The sequence below is a fragment of the Erpetoichthys calabaricus genome, chromosome 4, assembly GCF_900747795.2.
Source record: "Erpetoichthys calabaricus chromosome 4, fErpCal1.3, whole genome shotgun sequence".
In the NCBI taxonomy this organism is placed as follows: domain Eukaryota; kingdom Metazoa; phylum Chordata; class Cladistia; order Polypteriformes; family Polypteridae; genus Erpetoichthys; species Erpetoichthys calabaricus.
Genome location: NC_041397.2, coordinates 122,203,150 through 122,226,624, shown reverse-complemented (window position 1 = coordinate 122,226,624; position 23,475 = coordinate 122,203,150). Strand labels below are relative to the sequence as shown.

General features: G+C 39.0%; 1 protein-coding gene across 1 annotated transcript in view; it reads left to right on the top strand.

Annotated features, from left to right (window-relative positions):
* Window positions 1-23,475, top strand: part of f5 (coagulation factor V) — a 114,378-nt gene that overhangs the window by 41,809 nt on the left and 49,094 nt on the right. Inside the window, exons 7-11 of the mRNA XM_028799742.2 lie at window positions 6,906-7,071; window positions 13,872-14,046; window positions 16,705-16,807; window positions 20,715-20,920; window positions 23,084-23,234. Of these exons, the coding sequence (XP_028655575.1) occupies window positions 6,906-7,071; window positions 13,872-14,046; window positions 16,705-16,807; window positions 20,715-20,920; window positions 23,084-23,234 (801 nt within the window). The remainder of the gene's footprint in view (window positions 1-6,905; window positions 7,072-13,871; window positions 14,047-16,704; window positions 16,808-20,714; window positions 20,921-23,083; window positions 23,235-23,475) is intronic.

The following is a 23,475-nucleotide window of genomic DNA, read 5'->3' as shown; positions in this document are numbered from 1 at the left end:
TTCAAGATGTATAAAAACTAAACTTGGCATAAAGCCACACACATTTTCACGGCAGCCTCACACCATGCGTAAGTAAGTTTCTGCTCGGTTTTTCAAACTGGTGGCACTCATCATCAAAGCAGTGTTACTATTTCTGTGTGGTGTCCCTTCCTTTTTTACATTAGGATCCATGATGCAGGATTAATCAAATACAGTGATCCCTCACTATATCGCGCTTCGCCTTTCGCGGCTTCACTCCATCGCGGATTTTATATGTAAGCATATTTAAATATATATCGCAGATTTTTTGCTGGTTCGCGGATTTCTGTGGACAATGGGTCTTTTAATTTCTGGTACATGCTTCCTCAGTTGGTTTGCCCAGTTGATTTCATACAAGGGACGCTATTGGCAGATGGCTGAGAAGCTAGATTGCTTACTTTTCTCTCTCTCTTGCGCTGACTATCTGTGATCCTGACGTATGGGGATTGAGCAGGGGGGCTGTTCGCACACCTAGATGATACCTCGTCTAAAAATGCTGAAAGATTATCTTCACGTTGCTATCTTTTGTGCAGCTGCTTCCTGAAACGACATGCTGCACAGTGCTTCGCATACTTAAAAGCTCGAAGGGCACGTATTGATTTTTGACTGAAAAACAAACTCTGTCTCTGTCTCTCTCTCTCTCTCCCTGCTCCTGACGGAGGGGGTGTGAGCTGCCGCCTTCAACAGCTTTGTGCCACGGTGCTTCGCATACTTAAAAGCCTATTGATTTGTTTGCTTTCTCTGTCTTTATGACAGTCACTGCTCCTGATGCACACTCCTTTGAAGAGGAAGATATGTTTGCATTCTTTTAATTGTGAGACAGAACTGTCATCTCTGTCTTGTCATGGAGCACAGTTTAAACTTTTGAAAAAGAGACAAAAGTTTGTTTGCAGTGTTTGAATAACGTTCCTGTCTCTCTACAACCTCCTGTGTTTCTGCGCAAATCTGTGACCCAAGCATGACAATATAAAAATAACCATATAAACATATGGTTTCTACTTCGCGGATTTTCTTATTTCGCGGGTGGCTCTGGAACGCAACCCCCGCGATGGAGGAGGGATTACTGTACACCAAACTTAACTGCATATCGTTTATAAATTTGAATCACTTTATTGTAATCATTCTGTAACAATATAACGGTACACGGAATGGCCAAACTATTCCAACTACCATAGCTGCTTTAGCATTGTTAGAAGACATCACAAATGGAAGAATTAGAAGGGAGCATGTACTTATAAATGATGATGACTAGCTTCTAAGTTGATTTTGATTTCCAAGAGCTATACTCTTGGAGCTTTGTGCTGGTGCCAGCTTTACAAAGGCAGACTTTGAGGAATTGTGCTCTACCTGCTCCTTTGCAAATTCTGTCCACCCTCGGGTTTTTAGCCACAGTAGCATTTCAGCATGAACTTGTTGACTGATCAGGGGCCTCATGCATAACGCCGTGCGTAGAACTCACACTATAACATGGCGTAAGCACAAAAGCAGGAATGTGCGTACGCACAGAAAAATCCAGATGCAGGAATCTGTACGTACGCAAACTTCCACGTTCTTCCGCTACATAAATTCCGATCAGCGTGAAAAGTAACACACGTGCACACGCCTTCTGTCCCGCCCCAACTCCTCCCAGAATTACGCCTCTTTGAATATGCAAATCAATATAAATAGCCCTTAATCTCAGCCTTCTGTGAAAAGACAATGGGAAAAGCACGGGGGAAAATATAAGAATTTCAGCGAATACCAAGTGGAGGCAAAGGAAAAACATACTATTTGTTGGTGTAAACAGTGGTATAATCAACAAAAGGAAGTTGATCGAGTGACAGAGTGTCAGAGAAACTCAAAGGCTCAAGTTCACAAAGTCGCACAGTGCCCAAAATAAAAAAGAAATCACATATCAAAGTCTCCGTGAAAAGGCAAGTCGTAGCCTACCGTCTGAGTGTCATATGAAAGCTTATTAGGGTACAGACAAAAAAATAGGCACACAGTGGGAAAAAAGCACGAAATGTCAACTTTAATCTCGAAATTTCCACTTTAATCACGTAGTTTATTTTGCCATTAAAGCAGAACATCATAAACTTCATCTTAAAATCGTTTAATTTACTAGTTTCTCAAATCCCATTGTAACTAAAGTAGCACATTAAATGCTTTGTTCTGTATTTGATCTTCTATGTGCTCTGTGTGTGAATCACTACCTGCTTCTTAAACGGGCTTTCTTTTTCTCCGACAGGACACATAATCCATTACATTCGTGATATTACAGCTCTCTGAAAAATTAAAATACTGAGATGTATACGTGATATCTTTTTCATGATTATAGGAATGAAAGCATGTTATTAAACATGGGAACACGGTGGCGCAGTGCTTGTTCATGTCTCACGCAAGAGGCTTGCTGTGCTATACGCGACCTTCGATGAAATAATTTATTACAGAAGTACTGTCTCTTTCAAATGTACTAACCTCCAATTCCTGTCCTTACTTTTCTTTCTCCAAATACCCAATCGCCACACAATCAGCTCTGTAATAGACGTGAAGCCATCTGTAAGCTTAGAACGCCGATTCTTCAAAACTTTTAAGGAACATTGAAATATCTTCGTAGTACATGTTTAATTATTCTATCCATCTATCCTTCCAGTGTCACATCAGCACGAGCAAGAATACAACGCAATGCAGGAACAATCCATGAATTAGCTAGTGCTGCGGCACCGTGTCCTCACATGTTTAATTATTAACAATACAGATTATTTAAATGAAGTTAAAGTTTTATCTGTATAATATAATCAACATATTTTGCTGCATTTCATCTTAAAAATGATATCGTCATCATATGTAAATACGCGCTTTATAAAGTGGTGCAGGTTGTGCAATATTATAACTGTAGTGCAAGTTTACAGTGAGGTGATTGTACTTATAAGTACAAACAGTTCCACAAGGAGTACTTGATGGACTGATTGAGTGCGTTTATAGTTCTTGGGATGAAACTTTTTCTAAACCGCGAAGTCCATACAGGGAAGTCTCTGAAGCGTTTTGCCGTGGCTCAGGCAGCGTCTGCTTCATGCTGTATACCGATAACTCTCTTTCCGATCAGCTGCTGATGTGATTCCCCACTCAGATACAGTGATATAAATACTCCGAGTGGTGCAGTGAGAGTAATATGGAAAAAGATGATCTGCTGTGGCAACCCTTAACGGGAGCAGCTGAAAGAAGAAGAAGATGCATTGAGAGTAACAATGCTAAAGCAGTTATGGTATTTGGAATACTATGACTATTCCCTGGACCATTATATTGCTGCAGGTTAATTACAATCAGATGCATTACACTAATAAACAATATGCAGTTAGTTTCAGTGTATTTATAAAGCCGCGTCAGGATTGTGGGTCTAAGAAAGAAAAGGTGACCACACAGGAACAGTAGCACTGCTTTGATGCTGGGTGCTGCCAGTCTGCAAAACCGAGCGGAGAAATTGCGTACGCCAGGGCATGAGGTACCGTGGAAAAGTGCGTGGCTTTACGCCAAGTTTAGGTTTTATACATCGCGATTTGAGTGTGGAAAATTTCGTACGCAACATTTCTGTGCGTATGCACCGTTTATACATGAGGCCCCAGGCTTTTCACAGTCATCACTGAGATGCATCATGCCAGCTGTATGGGATGGTATTATCCCCTTATCATCCAAATATATAAGATTTCCTTACACTGTAGTTGAACTGGCAAACATAAAAGCTTGATTAACAGCAACATCAGGTTTTCCAAATGTAATCAGAGTGGTCGACTGCATGGACATTACTATTTTAATGGGACTGGACAAGTTATATCAGAGATTAATCACCAAAAGAATGGGCTGCCATTACATCATCTACAGCGGGAGAGCCTATAAAAATTGCAACTCCGCATAGTCGCAGCTGCTTTTTCCAACTATTATGGCAAAAGGCAAGCAGTCCTTTTAAGGATATTGAGTCACCTCAAAGAGCCATGTAAAGAGCAGAGAATCAATCCATTGTGGTGCTCTGTGCCGATACTACACTATAAAGGCGCCTTCAGAGAATGAATTTGCTTATGTAAGTAGAAAGTGTAACAGATGAAGCTTGTGTCCACCTCTTGAACCCTCAGGTACCACTCTGATGACCAGGTGAATGTATAATAATTCTTCTTTTTATTATAATACTGTGCACAAAGCACCCTCCACTCCACACTCATTAACTACAATACTCTCTTCTTTAAACCAATACCTCCTCGCCCAGACACGTCGCCACCCTACCTCCCAGCTCAGCTCAGTGTCTGGGCTTACCCAGAGTCCTTTTATAGCCCCTGACCTGGAAGTGGCTCCAAGCCAAACCCACAAGTCCGTTTTCCTTCCGGGTCAGGGCAAACAGTCCTTTTCTTCATCCCGGGAGCACATCGCTTCTTCCAGTCACGTGACTGAGATGCACTCCCGGGTTATAGGGCATGCCAGAGCCCACTAGCCCCCCTACAGCGACTCCTGGCGGCCCCCAAGGTATCCAGCAGGGCTGTGTCACAACACTACAAAGTCCATGAGGCCCTGCTGGAACTCGGGGCACAAATATGCTGTCCGGAGGGCTCCTCCTAGCGGCCTGGGGGTGACGACCGGAGTCCATAGCCGGTCGTCTGTCACAAAAGCATTTCCAATCTATTAATGGACTGCTCTGTAGTTTACAGGAAGTGTGTCGCTTTGTGCTAGCATTTAGCATACTGCATAATGTGGCACACAATTGTAGCTTGTCCATACCTGAAGAGATATGGTATGATGAACCTGACCCTGACCCACCAAATGATCAGCCAAATTGGACAGCCACTTCGTTTGAATTTATTTTTAAACAATTAGTTTAATTTGTGGTCAATCTCACATAGTACAGACCTTATATTCCTTAGTTCATTGGCCACTTCTCTTACAGCATCCACTGTTGCATTTTGTGACTCCAGAACAGTGTCCATCAGCACACAGCCAGATAGTACTCTGGTGGTTTCTGAGGCAGAGGTGTATGTGCAGCCTGCTTCCCGAAGCTGTGCTGGGCACAGCAGCACCATCACTGCCTGGAGGCATGTCCTCAGCACAGGGGTCAGATTTGACTCGCCTTTTCACATCGACTCTGGAAATTTGATCACTTCTTTTTTATTTTGGGTGCTCTGTGACTTTCTGAACTTGAACTTTCAAGTGTCTCCGGCACTCTGTATCATCAATTTCCTTTTGTTGCTTATACCACTGCTTAAGCCAACAAATAATGAAATGGTAAATGAAAGGATTGTGTTAAAAAAATGCTTTAGTTGCCTCACATTTTTATGCAATCGTTTTGTTCACCCCACTGAATTAAAGCTGAAAGTCTGCACTTCAACTGCACCTGAGTTGTTTCATTTAAAATGCATTGTGGTAATGTACAGAACCAAAATTAGAAAAAAGTTGTCTCTGTCCAAATATTTATGGACCTAACTGTAGTATGGTTTTCCTTGCCACTACTTCACATTCGCTGAAATTCTTCTTTTTTCCACTAGATTTTGCCATTGCAAAACACTGAATAGAAGGGGCTATTTATATTGATTTGATATTGAACTATGCAAAAGTAAGGATGGGGCTGTAGGTGAGTGCATGTGGATTAAAATTGGGATTTATAAAGGGAAAGTGCACAGAACTTTGCTTATGCACAGTTTTATGTATATGAATTTTTTGTGTGCACACACATTTTCAGCTTTGTCTATACGCAATGTTTTATTGTGAATTCTACGCACTGTTATACATGAGGCCCAAGGTGCTTACTGCTATTGATCATGTATATAACCAAGAAAAAGTTCAAGGGCTAGGCACAATAGAGACATAAGGATACAAGGACACTACTTCTGCCTGTACTTGTCTTTCCCCCTCTTTTGGCTTGTACCGAAGCACCACCAACATTCACAGCCACAGCCTGGCACCAGCATTTGAGGTTTATAGCGTGCTTGCTAACAACTGAGTTTCAATGAATTTTCATTTTTCATTGCAATCCTAACTACAGTATATACACTATACATGATTATGTCTCTTTTTCTGGACAGAGCACTGCACTTTGCGTTCCACCCAATTAGTTAGTGCTGCCATTTGGCACATCAATCACTTCTGCTCCGTCCTTTACTGACCTAGACGTACCCTGCTTTAACTGCATTTATGGAGTACTACAAACAAACTACACTACTTCGAGTGTTGGCAGTCACATGCCGGGTCCGTTAAAGGGAATGTGCTGTGGGCCAAATGTATAAGAATTAGCCATGTGTAGCAGTGCAGATCAAAACAGCCCTTAAAGGGCCCTCCAAGAGTCAGAAAACATGTGAGACTCTATAAAATAAAATTAATAATAACAAAAGATTTATTACAATTTGCAATGTGTTTCTATCTTCTTGATGGAAGAAAAAACTGTGAACCATCTGCATTGATCGGAAACCAAAAAGATGTGCCAATTAAGTAAAGTGAGAACTCAGAAAAATGCTGCATGGCCAATTAGTACCCTGAAGACTGCAACTCTTTTTTTTTTTTTTTTTTTTTACTTATTGCTACTTTGTGGCAATTTATTATAGGCTGGAGCATCACTACAGGAAGGAAGACAGCCGAGAGACTGCTACCTTTGCAGCTCCACCACCGCTTCACTCACTGCTTCTATGCAGGCAGATATCTTTCTATGGCTGGATTTGGTCATTTCTAGAACATTACCTTATTATTTTGCTTTGGCCCTCAGTCCTAACTATGAATGGCCTCAGCTAGGTCAACCGTAAATCAGTACATGACTGTATATAGATATGTAGATATTATCTTTATGGGGTGAATCCCAGTTTTATATACATTGTAACATTTTAAGACTCAAGGTGGCTATCTTATCCTAACTTCTTATTTTTTTTTACCAAAAAAAGCGGGAATGTATGGGTATATGAATGTGCAAATCTGTGAAGGCAAAGGCCCAATGAGCAGACGACTAACTGTGAAGCAAAAGAGCTTAAGTCAAGCATGGACTTACTACATTGCAGCAGAAGAGACAGTATGGGACTATGCACCAAATATGCCTGAGTATGTTGACAGGTAAGAAACTTTATAATTATTTTGAATGCAGGATACAACTATATGATCAAAATATTTTCTTGCAATCTGTGATATTACATTGTATTGGTTGAAAGGTATGCATGAGTATGTCCTGCACACCATTCTGGGATGGCTCAAATGTTGCCAGGATAGGTTTCAATCTTCAGTAATCCTAACCTGGATGTCAGTAATGCACTATTAATTTTTTTCTAGTGTTATTCTTTGTTCATAGTACATTATTAATTTTAATTGAGGATTGATCATTATTTTGTTTGCATGGATGCTATTATTTTCTCTTTATGGATTTCATGATCACCACCATTTTGTGTGTCTGGTTGCTATAATATTGTGTGGTTGTAGGGAATACAATGCAGATGCCTAAAGATGCTGGGCAACCATAATATACACTGCTCAAAACAGGGAATACTTAAATCACACATCAGATCTCGATGAATGAAATATTTCATTGGAAACTCTTTACTGAGTAATACTGTGTAATTCATCCATCCATCCATCCATTATCCAACCCGCTGAATCCGAACACAGGGTCACGGGGGTCTGCTGGAGCCAATCCCAGCCAACGCAGGAAACAATCCTGGGCAGGGTGCCAACCAACCGCAGACTGTGTAATTCATTGAAAACAAAATGATATAACAACGGTTAATGGAAACTAAAATCACCAACCATTGAGTGCTGGATTCAACATCATATTAAAAATCAAAATGAAAAATTGAAATCACAGGCTGATCCAACTTGTGTGAATTTCATCATGGCAACTCATACTGTGACTCAGTAATGTGTATGGTCCCCACGTGCCTGTATACACTTCTGACAATTTCAGGGAATGCTCCTGACGAAACTGCAGATGGCATTCTGGGTGATCTCCTCCCAGACCTGGATCAGTAAGCTCTTGGACGGACTGTGGTGCTACTTGGTGGCATCGGATGCATCGATACATAACACCCCAGAGGTTCTCAATCGGAATCAGGTTCGGGGAATGTGCGAGACAATGCCATCAACATCTTCATCATCAAGAAACTGCCTGCACACTCTGGCCACATAAGGTTGTGCAAAAAAAAAATTGTCCTGCAAAGGAGGAACCCAGAGCACACTGCACCAGGGTAAGGTCTGGCAATAGCTCTGAGGATTTCATCATGGTACCTAACAGAAGTCAGGTACCTTTGCCTAGCACATGGAGATCTGTCCGGCCCTTCAATTATATGCCTCCCCAGATCATCACAGACCAACCATCAATCTGGTCATGCTGGATGATGTTGAAGGCTGCATAGTGTTCAACATGGCATCTCCAGATTCTTTCATGTCTATCACATGTGCTCAGTATGAACCTGCTTCCTATCTGCAAAGAGAATGGGGCACCAATGAAGGAGTTGCCAATTGTGGTGGAGTTTTGACTGACTTTGTGCCCTTTATATGAATTTTTTATTATACCATTCATCCATTTTTAATATATTTTTTCTAGTATGGTCACAGGAATTCAACGCCTATGCAATTGGCCCTGTCAAAGTGAGTGAGGGTGCCCAGCAGTGGACTGGCATATCAGACAGGTCTGGATCCTGACTTGTTCTGCATGCAGTCAAAATAACCTCCAGATTATGAGTACTCTGTAGTAGAAAACAGTGGGTTCAAAAAAGGACTGCTTAGAACAAAATTATAAGCATTATGTAATATGGAAAAGTCAAAAGCAGATGCAGTCACTTGAGAAAGGAGTAGTACCTGATGACTGGAAAGTTGTCAATAGTTGACAAAAGCGAAGCATTTACTTAGACTTTAAAAAGTCTTTGATACGGTTCCACATCAAAGATTAATTCTAAAGCTAAATGCTGTAGGCAATAGAAGTAGCCTCCAGAACTGGATCTTAAGTCAGTTATCCAGCAGGAGACAAAGAGTATGGATATACAAAGAGAATGCTCCACATGGAGCAAAGTCATCTGTGGAGTCCCTCAGGGTCTGCCCTTGGAACTGTTATTTTTCTCACTAACATTAATGACATACAGTAGATTCTGGTGTAGTTAATAAACTTCTGTATTTGCAAATGACACTAATATTGAAGGAATAGCAGACACTGAGGAGGCAGCAATAGCAATTCAGAAAGACCTGTACACGCTTCAGAACTGGGAGAACACCTGGAAAAAGCAGTTTAATGTAAAAGAGTGCAAAGTACTACACGTGGGCAAAAGTAACATCAGTTATAAATACAAGATGGGAAGCACTGTACTAAAGGAAACAACCTCTGAGAAGATTTAGGGTTTATGTTAACATTATGCTTTCATCCTATAAGCAATGTGCAGAAGAAATTCATCCATCCATTATCCAACCCTCTATATCCGAACACAGGGTCACGGGGATATGCTGGAGCCAATCCCAGCCAACACAGGGCGCAAGGCAGGAAACAAACCCCGGGCAGGGTGCCAGCCCACCACAGGTAGGGCACACACACTAGGGACAATTTAGGATCGCCAATGCACCTAACCTGCATGTCTTTGGACTGTGGGAGGAAACCCACGCAGACACGGGGAGAACATGCAAACTCCACCTGGGAAGCGAACCTGGGTCTCCTTACTGCAAGGCAGCAGCGCTACCACTGCACCAGCGCGGAAGAAATTAAGAAGGCTAATACATTGTTAGGCTATATTGTTAAAATAGTTGAATATAAATCAAGGAATGTTATACTCAGACTATATAACGTTCCAGTGAGACCACATCTGGAGTATTGTTTGCAGTTCTGGTCACCATGCAATAAGAAAGACATAGTAGCACTTAAAGATGTGCAGATTAGAGCAGCAAGGTGGATTTTAGGACTTAGAGACATGTCTTACTGTCAGAGACTCCAAGAATTAAACCTATTTAGTCCTGAGCAGAGAAGACTGCTTGGACACCCAATCCAGGTTTTAAAAATGAGATCCATCAGAATTCTTTCAGCTTAACGGTGAATCACATACTTGAGGACACCAGTAGGAATTGAGAGGAAGTGCATTTTGGATTAAAGTCTTGAAGCACTCCTTTATGTAAAGAGTTGTGGGAGTCTGGAACAAACTATCAAGACAGCTGAAGCAGACACCTTGTCGACCTTTAAGAAGAATCTGGATGAGATATTGTGACAGCATACATTAGCTAAACAAATGAGCTTGATGGACTGGATGGTCTCCTTTCATTTGTCACTTCTTAAGCAAAACTCAGAAACATTAATGTTTGTGTATTTTAATAGAGAAAAAGGCAAAGTACACTGCTACACTCATAAAAGCTCCCACTTTTCTAATTTGATATACATTGTCATTGACACAGCCTGGTCATCTCCAGGATCTTCCCTATATAATTGAAACCTGTAGATGGGACTTAGATAAATTGCTTGGAGGCTTGGAGTTAACTCTGTGCTGAATCTTAGTCATTTTAAAATTCTGTTTAGTAAAGAACTTCTTTGTTTTCTATCGATCCATATGCCTCTTTTCATTTCCACTTAATCTGACTGAGGTTCACAGGGATGCCAGAGCTTAAACTGACAGCCTTGAGCACAAGGCAAGAACCAACCCTGGAAGGCCAGACTTTCACAGGGTACACTCATGTCCACTCTCACATTCATGCATGCAGGGCCAGTTTTCACTAGGCTGTTTAAACAAGTGACTGTCGTTTTATACAATGAAAATTATTCCAGACTCAGCATTTACTTGTTAAGATCATGTTTCTTATTTTACAAAAATGTCTTTACCAGGATACGTCCATTTCTGTTGGATACAGAAGTATGTCCATGTGGGTTTGCTCAATATTAAAGGGAATTTTAAAAAATGAAAACAACTGCTTTAATTGCAGCTCAGAAGAGAAAATTCTTAAATCAGGTGCTTAGCACAGTTTTTCCTCAATAAAAACCCTCTCAGAATAAATAAAATGCCAAGTTTACATGGAAGCATTAGAAGTCAAGTGCCTATTTTATGCTAAAATCTGCAGTAGACACAACAAGAAAACTCAATAAGAGAATGATCCCTTTGTGGAAGACAGGCATCTGTAAACTGAGACTGATAATTATGGACCGTAACTCTGCTAAAAATAAGGAAATTGTGTTATACATAAAGCCAGAAATAGGAAGGAGTAACATGAAATGAATAATAAACAGAAAGCAATAAACCCTGATGCCTAAATGGGCTTACTTACACAGGTGGTCTATTGAAATTGCTGGGGCACACTGTTGTAATACAGAGTCACACACATGACAAATGGCGTGAGCTCTCCAAAGTGACTCATAAAGCAGGCCAGGACCTTCACTGTCCAGGTCAGTGGGAACTCATTCCATCTGCTAGTTGAGGCTTCAGCCTGAGCTAGGTCCAAAATGGGGAAAAATGGCTTTTAAAGCCAGTAAGTCTTAAAATGTAATTCTTCAACTTTTTAAAGGATTCATTCACCAAAAAATTGTAATTACAATTATATGGTGTTTGCAGTGATGCCAAGAAAAATTTTGAATCTCATGTTTTCATGGAGAATGACTATCACAAAGTTTATGACACAATGGACTTCATTGTTACTTCTGGAAAATTGGAGTAGTGCATGAACAGGAAACACAATCAGACAAGATCAAGCTTTTGAGATCTGCCTCTGCCTCTCATTCACTGGTCAAGAGTCCTGTCTTCAATTCATGCATTTGAGATGTAAATACAATTATTTTATATATCTCTAAATTAAAATTGGATGGCTGTACGATTCAGTCTCATGTCACCTTATTACAGACAAGCAATACATTTTGTGCTCTTTCTTTCAGAAATCCAAAAGCGCTGCAGACATAATGCATTCATAAAGTTTTTAGTGTGACTTTGTTGGATAATTGTTGTTGCCAGTGAACTTTACATATACCTCTCATCTACAAGAATAAATGCAGTAACCCAGTGCCAAGAATTTCACCTTTTATAATGAATTATGAAGATAGGGAAATGTGTAAAAGGTAGATTGTTCCCATTGTATAGCTAATTTTTGTAATTAAAGGTTAACATAAAAGTTTCAGATTCTTTTATCTGACAGCCAGCTATCAGCTTCTGTGTTGTGACTGAAAGGTCTGATCACAATTCTGCTTCAGTGCTAAGTGTTGCCCCAGGTGCCATGCTAGGGTCACTCCAATTTCATCAATGACTTTTTGGAATAAAAAAAAATTGAGGTTATCACAAAGTCTTATCTTAGTCTTAGCTCAACAAGCCACACTGATGCTCCTCCTGGGACAGGCCCTATTGTAGCTCCTTTTTAAGGTAGCATTGTCAATGATCTTTCAAACTGGGGGCTAGTAAATATGTCTACAAGCTACATAATCTTCTTGACATCCAATTATTGTACTTATGGATGATAGGGTAGCACCCTGAAGCCATCCACAAACCCAAGAACAGAAATGGATTCAAAGAGGCAAGTCAAGTAGACAGTGATGTTGAGACAATCAATGAATCCTTGATGCTTCTCTGGCGCTTCCATTATCAGTCCCATGCCAATGACTGTCTGTGGTCTGACTCATATACAAAACAAGACAAGACTCTTTCTCCCTCTGTCATAGTTCACACTTCTGTTGCATTCATGAGTGAGAAAGCAGTGGCCTTATACCTCCAGTTGGAACTGGCTATCCCTGATCTTCTTCTAGGGCTGGGAATGTACTCTGGAAGCCCTGGAGTCATCAATTCAGTGGTCGCTCTATTGATCCCAGGCACACTTGCCATCTTGAGCTCCAGCTATTGTTTAAAGAAGCAGATAATCCTCAAGTAACTCATCTTCCACTACATACAGCAGTGGCCTCTGTATAATGCAGAACGACACTTTGATATCCTCCAATGGTCTGAGGCAGTGGTTCTTAAATTTCTTTTACTCACAACCCAGTTTTGTCTATTGCATGTCTTCGAGCGACTCAACAGAGGTTGATCATCATACAGTTCCCCCTTGGAGTCTCACTGCTGAGCATCATCCTGGGGGTTTGTTTTGGCCATGCAAGTGGTGATCCATCCCAAGTATATCTATAAATCTTTTCTGACCCTTTCTCATTCACTTCAATTATAATTCACGACTCAGCATGACCCAATTATAGACATCTCAATCGCAACCCATAGTTTAAGAAACACTAGTCTAAGAAATTCTAGTAAATTACTATCTATAAATAGGAGACCTATGGTTGCTTTACTTAAACCAGTGGTATTATGTGTTTTACCTTGGATTGACATATGGCTACTCTTTTCCTTTTATTTAGACCTTGTGAGATCCTGCTACCTTCTTCTGGCAGTTTTAAAAGTTAAAAAATGTAATGTTTTAGTCTGTTTTCAATTATTAATGGTCATTGCCAGTATAGGATAAGTTGTGTCAACACAGATATATACACATGAAGTAAATCCTTTTCAAAACGTGCTTTGTGGATCTATAGATTTTCCGCTACTCATTTGCCAGAACGTTCCACATTTATTGGCCTCTTGGAGTTAAGAATTGTCTGTGGCTCTTCCTCTAGCTCTTTCTGCTACCTGCTATTTACCCTAAACTCCTCCTATCTGTGTCTGTTGCAAGGCAACATTACTTAAGTAATGAACTGTTTGTAACACATTACATTTTCTAATAAGTAAGTATATAACATGCTTAGTTATTTTTTTGTAAGTAGTGAGTAATGTAACCAAGTTATTTTTAAAATTAATGTTTCCCAACACTGTTTATTATGAATTGACCTGTTCTGATTGGTAAGGAAAAAAGTTAAGAGTATTTGATGGGAAAATGCCTCATAGCCTTTATAGCCGACCTTTATCTGAATATGTGCTCAGTCAACAATTTTGATTTTTTTATAGAGACTATAAAGCCAAATACCTGGAAAAAGGGCCAAATCGCATAGGAAAGAAATACAAAAAGGTGGTCTATGTGCAGTACACCGATGACACCTTCACAACAAAAGTAGAGGGAAGAAAATTGGAAACGGGAATCCTTGGGCCAGTAGTCCGAGCTCAGATTCGAGACATAGTAAAGGTTTGTTGATTTCAGCCTTTCACCTTTTCTTTGATTTTACTGTCCATGCATTATTTTAACCTGTCTATCTGGTTCATGGTTATGAGGAACTGGAATTTATCCTGAAAGAATCAGTGGGCACCTCAAATCATACTTTAATACTGTAAACAGGAAGGCCCTACCTTGGAATAGAAAGGCTATTTGTCCAGATGGAGAGGAGCCCGTTGAGACTGTTTTTGGCATGTAGCCAGGATGAATCCTGGGCAGGTGAACAATGCACAACACACTGGAAGAAGAAAACCCATTTGGGGGCTTATATATCTTGACTGCCTTGGGTATGTTTTGACATACCACAGGAGGAGCTGGAGGAAATTGTTAGGTATGCAGTGGCCTGACGAGACCAGCTCTGGGTGTTGCCACCATAACTTTCACCAAGAACAGCAAAATGAAAATGATGATGATGCTGACTTTTCATGGGTGCCTATAATTTTATCAAGTGAAATACTCCTTCTGGACATTTAGAATGATGAGATCGAAGAATGAGAATCCAGTGTTACACAAAGTCCTTGACAGAAAGGTAGCATAAAATGAACTTTGGTAGCAAATTAAATGAAGTCCAGTGTAAAATAATTTAACATTATACATTCCTGTGACAGGGTAAGGAAGGCATTAAGAGCTTTAAATGCCTGTAATCATGAGTGAAGGATTAAAAAAAATTATTTCATAATGCCTCATGACCTGAATGTGGACTGGGCACAACCCAACGTTCCATCTCATTTGAGGGCATTTCAACATGCACTGTACTCTGAGAAACTTTGTCATTATTATGACATATCTCAGAAAATTAGCAGTAAGTGTTGCTGGGTCATATATACCACTAGGCAAGTGAAATATGTTCCTAGAGAAGCTCCCAGCATTTCTCTTATTAGTTCCAGAAATGTCTGATACTAGTGTGCATGTTAAATTCAAATGCCAGCCATCTTGCCTGCATGTGAAGGTATATTTTTATGATGTTTTATAAAAAGGCAACTTTCCCTCAGTGCAAATCAGGTGATATCTATCTATCTATCTATCTATCTATCTATCTATCTATCTATCTATCTATCTATCTATCTATCTATCTATCTATCTATCTATCTATCTATCTATCTATCTATCTATCTATCTATCTATCTATCTATCTATCTATCTATCTATGCAAGGGAAATCATGTCTCACTGCTTTATTTTCTGTATGAGGCTTCAGCTTCTTTTCGCTCTGATCAAAAATCTAATTATTAGTTTGGGTATTGTATATAATGAGGTGGGCTTCTTGTTTGGGTGGAACGTAACAAAAAATACAGCGAATAACGTTAACCTTGTAAATTTCATCATAGGTCAAGCAAAACGAAAAACTAGACTTTTATATTATGTGCAGCTCATTTCAATATACAGTAGGTTTGCAGAGCACTCTGGCTTAAGAAGCCATCCATTTTTTATTATTCTAAAATGCTTTGCCAAAATTAAAAGCTACATTGCATTCACTGCTTAAGAAGCACCTGTTTTAATTGTTTTGTTTTTTTATTTGTTTTTTATTGCATTTTTTCTTTTTTTAGTTCACTTTAGTAGTAGCTGTCCAAGAATCTTGGAACTTGCTTTGCATTGTTGCTTTGGGATGCATAGTGATTAAACTTGATTTGCCGGCTTGACATTATATATAATCCTCTGACCTAGTTTTGATATTTGGGGTTATTTTCTAATGCTGCTATTTTATAGCAATTTAACTGTTTACCCCTGTGTTATTAGTTCAATTGGTTTTAATGAACATTCCTTAATTTTGTGGCTCACTGCGGACTTCCATGCTCACAACCTACTTTCAGGTGCAGCCGATATGGAGATAAACATTTACATATACAGGGCCTTCAGCTGTATAGCGCCCAGACTCTGGAATGACCTACCTAAATTAATCAGGTCAGCTGACTCCATGAATTCTTTTAAAAAACAACTCAAAACTCATCTGTTCAGGAAGGCTTTTAGCTCTACTTGACTTTATCACCCTTCTCTCAGTTTACTTCTCTGTCAAGATGCTCATGTAACCTGTATGTGTGTGTGCGAGACCATCAATTATGTTGTCTGTTAGGCTTTTTCTCTGAATTCACTGTTGTAATCTTCTTTATTTATCTGGTTTGTACAACGCTATATACTGTATACCCTGCCATTCTTCTTATATTCTCTAAGTGCCTTGAGCATGGGAAAGGCGCTATATAAATAAAATGTATTATTATTATTATTATTATTATTATTAAACATGACGGATTCAGCAAATTCAGAAGCTTGATAGGATAATTGTCCAGATCTCCTTCCATTGCATCGCCAATTGGATCAGCACTTAGATCCACTGTCATATTACCCTCCAGTAGGGCTAGCACCACATCATTCATTTGGAACAAGAATCGCTCTTCCTGCAAGTAGCCTAGTTTTTGTCCAGTCCTAGGTGGCTGCTGATAATTTCACCCACTAATCTACGTGAGGCTCTGCTGTCACCATCTACTGGGTTTTGCTGTTTTTGCCTTCTGACTTGATTCTTCAGATGCTGCCCGCATTTTGTAAATGCAACATTTAAGCCATATTGTTTGTTTAGTAACTATTTTTTTATCAATGTCTAGTGCTGTTTCACATTGGTTTTTATTGATAATCATAGATCGTTTTCAAGAATAAGGCAAGCAGACCATACAGCATCTACCCTCAAGGACTGTCAATCACCAAGCAATATGAAGGGGCAACATATCCGAAAGATGACAAAGGTGAATTTTTGTTGCATTTTGTTACATACAATATATTTAATTTATTAGTCAAAATATTAAAATAATGTTTCTGTATGTAGATATTATTTATTCTTTAGAAAGGTGTATGGAGGGAAATGAAAACATTGAGTGATAATGATGTACTGTACATTTGTTTTTTTTTATTTTAATTTGTAGTTTTATTTTTCTGGTTTTGAGGGTCTGTTACTATGGTATTGACCATGCAAAATTACTCTAAAAGATAAAGCAAAAAGAAAAAATAAATTGATTGATTGATTGATTGAATGAAAATAAAGATAAATTCATTCAGTTTATTATTTATATTATTTTATCAGCTATCACAGTTTGTGTTTTGAAATAAAATATTACATGTCTGAGCAAAACATTTCTTTAAAGTACTTCAAGTAAAAAGGAATTATAATAGAAATATTTTTGAGGAACTTTCATGCAAACAGACTATTCTCTGCTATAATGGAGGGACTGGAGTGCTATAACACTCAATGAGAATAAGAAGATGTTTGACAAATGAGAGGAGACCATTCAGTCCATCGGGTGAATGGTTAAGATGTCCAGATATCTAATCCAGATACTTTTGAATGATTCTTAAGGCTTCTGATTCAATTACATGTTCCAGATTTCCACAACTCATTTTGTGAGAAAGAGATTTCTGAAATTAATCTTAAATACACTTCCCCTTAAAAAAACTCTATATCAAGTGTTGTGATTGTGACAGAGAAGAATAACGTTTTGTTTTAACGTTTATGGGTGTATCAGAAGGACAGTCAGTCAGACCAAATGTTGGTAGAGTTTAGACAGACAACGTTACTCAAAGTTTACAGGGAAACACTAAACTTAAAGTCATCATTCAAAGCAAAGTCATAACCAAAAACTACTTTAAATTGAATGGATTTGCACAGCTGTCATATCCAACATGGCCACCATGATGCCAAAGGTCACGTGTCAGGTCAATCACATGCCTAGCAACCATTAAGCATCAAAGCCATCATCAGCTATGGACATGCTTGTCTGAAAGGACAGGAAATGGAATATTAAAGCATCAAAAGAGGAAACAAAGAATAGCTGAATCAGGAAGTCAAAAACGTTAACCAAAACTCCTGTAGAAGAATCAGATCAAAAGTCCAACACTCTTAGAGTCCTTTCCAAAATTAACTAGAATTATTCATCATGAATGTTTTTGAATGTCTAGAAATATGGATAATATTTTATGTAGCGTTCAAAATCATGACATCACATGTAATGGCACTGTAAAACACATGACAGGTAATGAGTGCTGCTACCAACAACAAAACTACTTTGAAAGAGAAGGGATCTAAAAATGGTGCCAAAATAATGTCACTAATGAAACAGAAAGTAATAACAACCTGAAAATTAGTTTAAAATGAACAACAAGGCATCAGAATTTTACTTAATGATATCTAACTGAAAACTACGAAAACAGCGATCAAAGACACAAAATGGCAGCAACCATGAAATCCGAAAACAAAAGTGACTGTGCCCAGTAAAAATCATTTTCAAATTAATGCTGGCAATTATGTTGCCCTCATAACAACAGAATTATAAACAAACAAAATGAAAAATGATCGATGCAGTCATGACAAAATATCCATATTACTAACCGAGAATGCTAAACCGGATGATGGACGCAGGCACATCCGGCCATGGGCCGTAGCTGCAAAAAGACGTACTGCGCAGGCGCAAAAAGAGTCCGCGAGAGTCGGCTGAGGAGCCGAGAAAGGCGGACAAAAGAGGGCGAGAGAGGCGGATGAGGGGCCGCGAGTGGCGGACAAGACCACAGAAAAAAGGAGTGAGCACATACAAAAAGGAGAAATGAGGCGCAAAGTCAAACGCAGGCAAAGCACGAAACACATTGCACACGAAACTAGACCCAAAAAAAAAAAAAAAAAAAAGAGGCTCGCGCACAACAGCAAGGCAAAAGCTCACCCAAAAACGCAAAGCTCAACTAAAGCTTCTAACTAACGATGTACCTAAAAGTAAAAACTTTATGAACTGCGTTAGATCCTACAATAGTTCATTTGGTTTTGCATCTACCGGAGTAAATATCAGGCCACCAAAAGGCAATGGCCCATACTGCTTTCCCATATGTGCACAAATACTGCATCGCATTGGAACAGTGCACCCTGAAACAAATCAACAACGCAAATATGCACAAATCTACATCCTAGATCCACATGACGCAATCTATCAATCAAAGTGCTGCATCGCAACAGGCACGGATTCAAAACGAAACACCTCCCGTCTCAGACATACGTTAACGGCAGCGAAGGCTACAACGGGCTTCTCACACAGCACAGGCAAATCGATTACAGCTCCAAAACAACACGTCCCAAATACTACACATGCAACAACGCGCCTCTCAAACGGCACAAGCAAAACATACACTGGGAAAATTCATTCGGATTAATGAATGTCATTTGCAATCATTGTCATTCAGTTCACTTCCCTGAAGAAACAACTGGCAATACAAGTTATACATTTACACGTTGTTGTCAAAAGGGTCAAATTAGACTGCCTTCTTTACATTCATATACTGAATATCTACAGAAGATTCTAACTGACGATGTACCTGAAAGTGAAATCTTTATCAACTGCATTAGATCCTACAAATCGGTATCCACTATGAACATTAACGGTGGCACTGCACGTGACATCCGTCTTCAAAAAATGTTGTTTATTGATGAATGTACAATGGCATGAAGTCACTTACTCAACACCATTCATAAACTTCTACAAACGTTTATGAATAATAATATTCGATTTGGAGGAAAGGTACTTTTATTAGGAGGAGATTTTAAACAGTGATTAGCTATTCTTCCAGATGCCATGCACTCAGCAATTGTTCAGTGCACCTTAAAATACGCAGACAATTGGCATTGCTTTCAAAAGATACAGTTAGTAAAAAAGATACGATGTCCACAACCAGATCATAACAATTGCTTATTACAACTGAGAGATGGTACAACCAGATCATAACAATTGCTTATTACAACTGAGAGATGGTACACTCACCAATACAGATGGACTTCAGCCACATATTATTACAATTCCTCAAGCCTTTATCTGCGACGACTTAGTTACAAAGAGATTTGGAACAGCAATCTCATTAGACCAAATGCCCCTTTTAACACAACGCACTATATTATGTCCAAAAAATATTAATGTGGAAAACATAAATACCCAAGTCATTCCATTACTTCCTGGAGAGACACAACTCTTTCTAAGCTCTGACAAACTTGACTCTGATCACAACAATAACCTTCTTCATTGACCTTACAAGTTCTGAGCTGGAATTACCTTTTACACTTAAACGGCGTGTACAAAGAAATTTTCAAATAAACCTTTACATTGTGCCACACACTTCATTGTTTGCTTTCTATTTGCATCATCTACACCGTCACACTATTCTATATCTCATTCATACATCACGCTCTTTGTCATTCCCAACACCAGGGGTTGGCGAGCGAAGCGAGCAGGGGGCAGAGCCCCCTAGTAGAGTCTAGATTCTAATGCCAACTCTGGAATGGTACCTTAACAGTATTATATAAGAGAATGCAGTTTCTTTTGCATTTTAAACATTAAGTTTAATGCATTTGGTTTTCTTTTAATATAATTTCATGTCTGACAGCAATTTTGAGTGACACAGAAAATCAAATTGTGTATTTCAGTATTCATAAACCAAGTAAAGTAGATAGATAGATAGATAGATAGATAGATAGATAGATAGATAGATAGATAGATAGATAGATAGATAGATAGATAGATAGATAGATAGATAGATAGATAGATAGATAGATAGATACTTTATTAATCCCAATGGGAAATTCACATCAAAGTAGCTTTAATAGTTCAGCTTTTTACCCTTTAACAGGCAATCAGCAACACGAAGTGAAGCCTGGACAGACCTTTGTGTATGAATGGAAGGTCACAGAAGAAGATGAGCCAACCGATGATGACCCGAGGTGTTTGACGAGACTGTATCACAGTGCTGTCAATAGCAAAAGAGACATTGCATCTGGGCTCATTGGTCCTTTGCTAATTTGCAAAAGCGAATCTCTGAGTACAAGAAATGTTCAGGTATGTTGGAAGGCTTTAATTTCACCTCTCCTTAAAACCATCGCTGGCTTCTATTTCATTTCTCATTTGTTTTTGTTATTTTATTTCTAAAATATTTTCCCCATTAATATGGAAAACAATAGCACATCTTTAAATGTTGGAAATTATTTTTATATTTGTTACTGGTGAAATGGTACCCCATTTTTCTTCTACATCTAAACAATATGCCTGTAAGTTTCATTGGTGTACAGTACTTTTGTTAGCCAGCGATGCACACATTGGTTTTAAAGACTGGTGTTCCTGGCAGAGTTGATTATGTTCTTTTGCTTAAAAGATGTCAAAATAGGCTCTGGCTCTCTGAGATCCAGTGTTAGATTAAACAGGTCATTAAAATTGATTTTATAGGAGTCGTGGTGGTTTGATTCCTAGCCATGTCCGTGTATGAACTCTATGTATGTGTTGTAGATGAATGCTTTTTGAGTTTCTTGTTTTCAGTTTTAGACTTGCACTTTGTAGGTGACTTAAATAGAATTTTCTGGTCATTTTTTAATGGTATTACTGGGGGTTTTGTATATCCAGTAATTCACTGCAAATATCCATCCATCCATTTTCCAACCCGCTGAATCCGAACACAGGGTCACGGGGGTCTGCTGGAGCCAATCCCAGCCAACACAGGGCACAAGGCAGGAACCAATCCCGGGCAGGGTGACTGCAAATATTATTTTGTATATTTATTATACCTGATAAAAAGTTAATTTTGTTTATTGTTTACCAAGACGCCATTTATATTTTTTAAGGGTGTCACCATTTTGTGCCCCTGTCTCCATGACACTTCTAGGAGTGTGTCTTTGGAAGTCACTCTCGTTATGTCACCAATATGAGATGGAATTACATACCAAGATTTAATGGAACTTTCAGTTTTGACTATCACGGATTATTTATTATCCATCCATCCATTATCCAACCCGCTGAATCCGAACATAGGGTCACGGGGGTCTGCTGGAGCCAATCCCAGCCAACACAGGGCACAAGGCAGGAACCAATACCAGGCAGGGTGCCAACCCACCACAGGACACACACAAACACACCAAGCACACACTAGGGCCAATTTAGAATTGCCAATCCACCTAACCTGCATGTCTTTGGACTGTGGGAGGAAACCGGAGCCCCCGGAGGAAACCCACGCAGACACGGAGAGAACATGCAAACTCCACCGCAGGGAGGACCCGGGAAGCAAACCCAGGTCCCCAGGTCTCCTAACTGTGAGGCAGCAGCGCTACCCACTGCGCCACCGTGCCGCCCCGGATTATTTATTATGATTCTTGTATTGCCCATCTTCTGATTCTTAAGCACCTCTTCCTATCAGTTCTAGTCCAACATACTTCCTCTTGTTCTTAACTTTTTAACACTTATATTATTGCACCATTATTTTGTAGACACCATTGTTGGTGGTTTGCCATTTTTTTGCAACTATTTCTGCATGGTCACAGCAATTTTGTTTGCTTATAACCCATTATGTTAGTCACATGACATAGTGAGTCATCACTCCTCACCTATAAAAAGTGGAGCCATTTTTCCTCTGACATTCATGTATCAGATACTCCTTTAAACAAAGGAAACATTTTTAGTATGTTAATTCGAGGTAATTAAGGCAAAATAATGAAAAGTATGCCTTGTTTCTTGTCTTTGATTTTTGATTAGCATTTTTTTTTCGTCTTCCTGATCTTTATTACTTCTGATCTAGTTGTCTCAGATATGGCTGCTGCTCAGCATTTTCCTTTTCTATAGAATACAGGAAGCTAAAATCTTCAGAAGAATCAAAAATCTCTGTATTGAGTTTAAGGTCTTTGTCTCTATTTGTTGCTTTCCAGCCTGGTGCCTTACCTTCTGATCATACCACATCTCATGTGATTTCCATAATCATAACAGAATGAAGTTTATACATTTGGCCTGTGTGTTTGCATTGCTTTTCTCTGTTCACCAGGGTTTCTTCTTCCTGCAGACCAAAAACATACATGTTACTCTGAATGAATTAGCGTAGAGATGATTTTCAGAATAGCATGATGTTCTCAAACCTGTTTATTTCAATTCATGGTTGATGTGATTGACCCTATGAGAGAATTATTTTTAAATATTCAGTCGTATTTATGTTATGAATGATTAACTAATATCTGCTTTTCACAGATAAAAGCGGACAAGGAACAACAGGCTGTTCTAGCAGTGTTTGATGAGAATATAAGTTGGTACATTGATGATAACATTAAATCTTATTGTACTGAGCCATCTAAAGTTAACAAAGAAGACCCTCAGTTTTATTCTTCCAATGTAATGCATAGTGAGTAAAGTGCCTTAATTATTTATTTATCTTTTATGTATTATTGGATGAAAAAAATCTGTGTTGTTTCATTCTCTTCTAAGAACTATGTTATGTTTTTAGTGCCAGCTGAAGCCAAACTAGAAGACAAAATGACCAAAGCTTAACTTTACTTACCCGGGCAATGCCTTGAGCTGCTTCTAATATAAAAAGGAATATTGTCTGCTTTTGCAGGGGGTGTTGAATATGAAAGTGCACACAA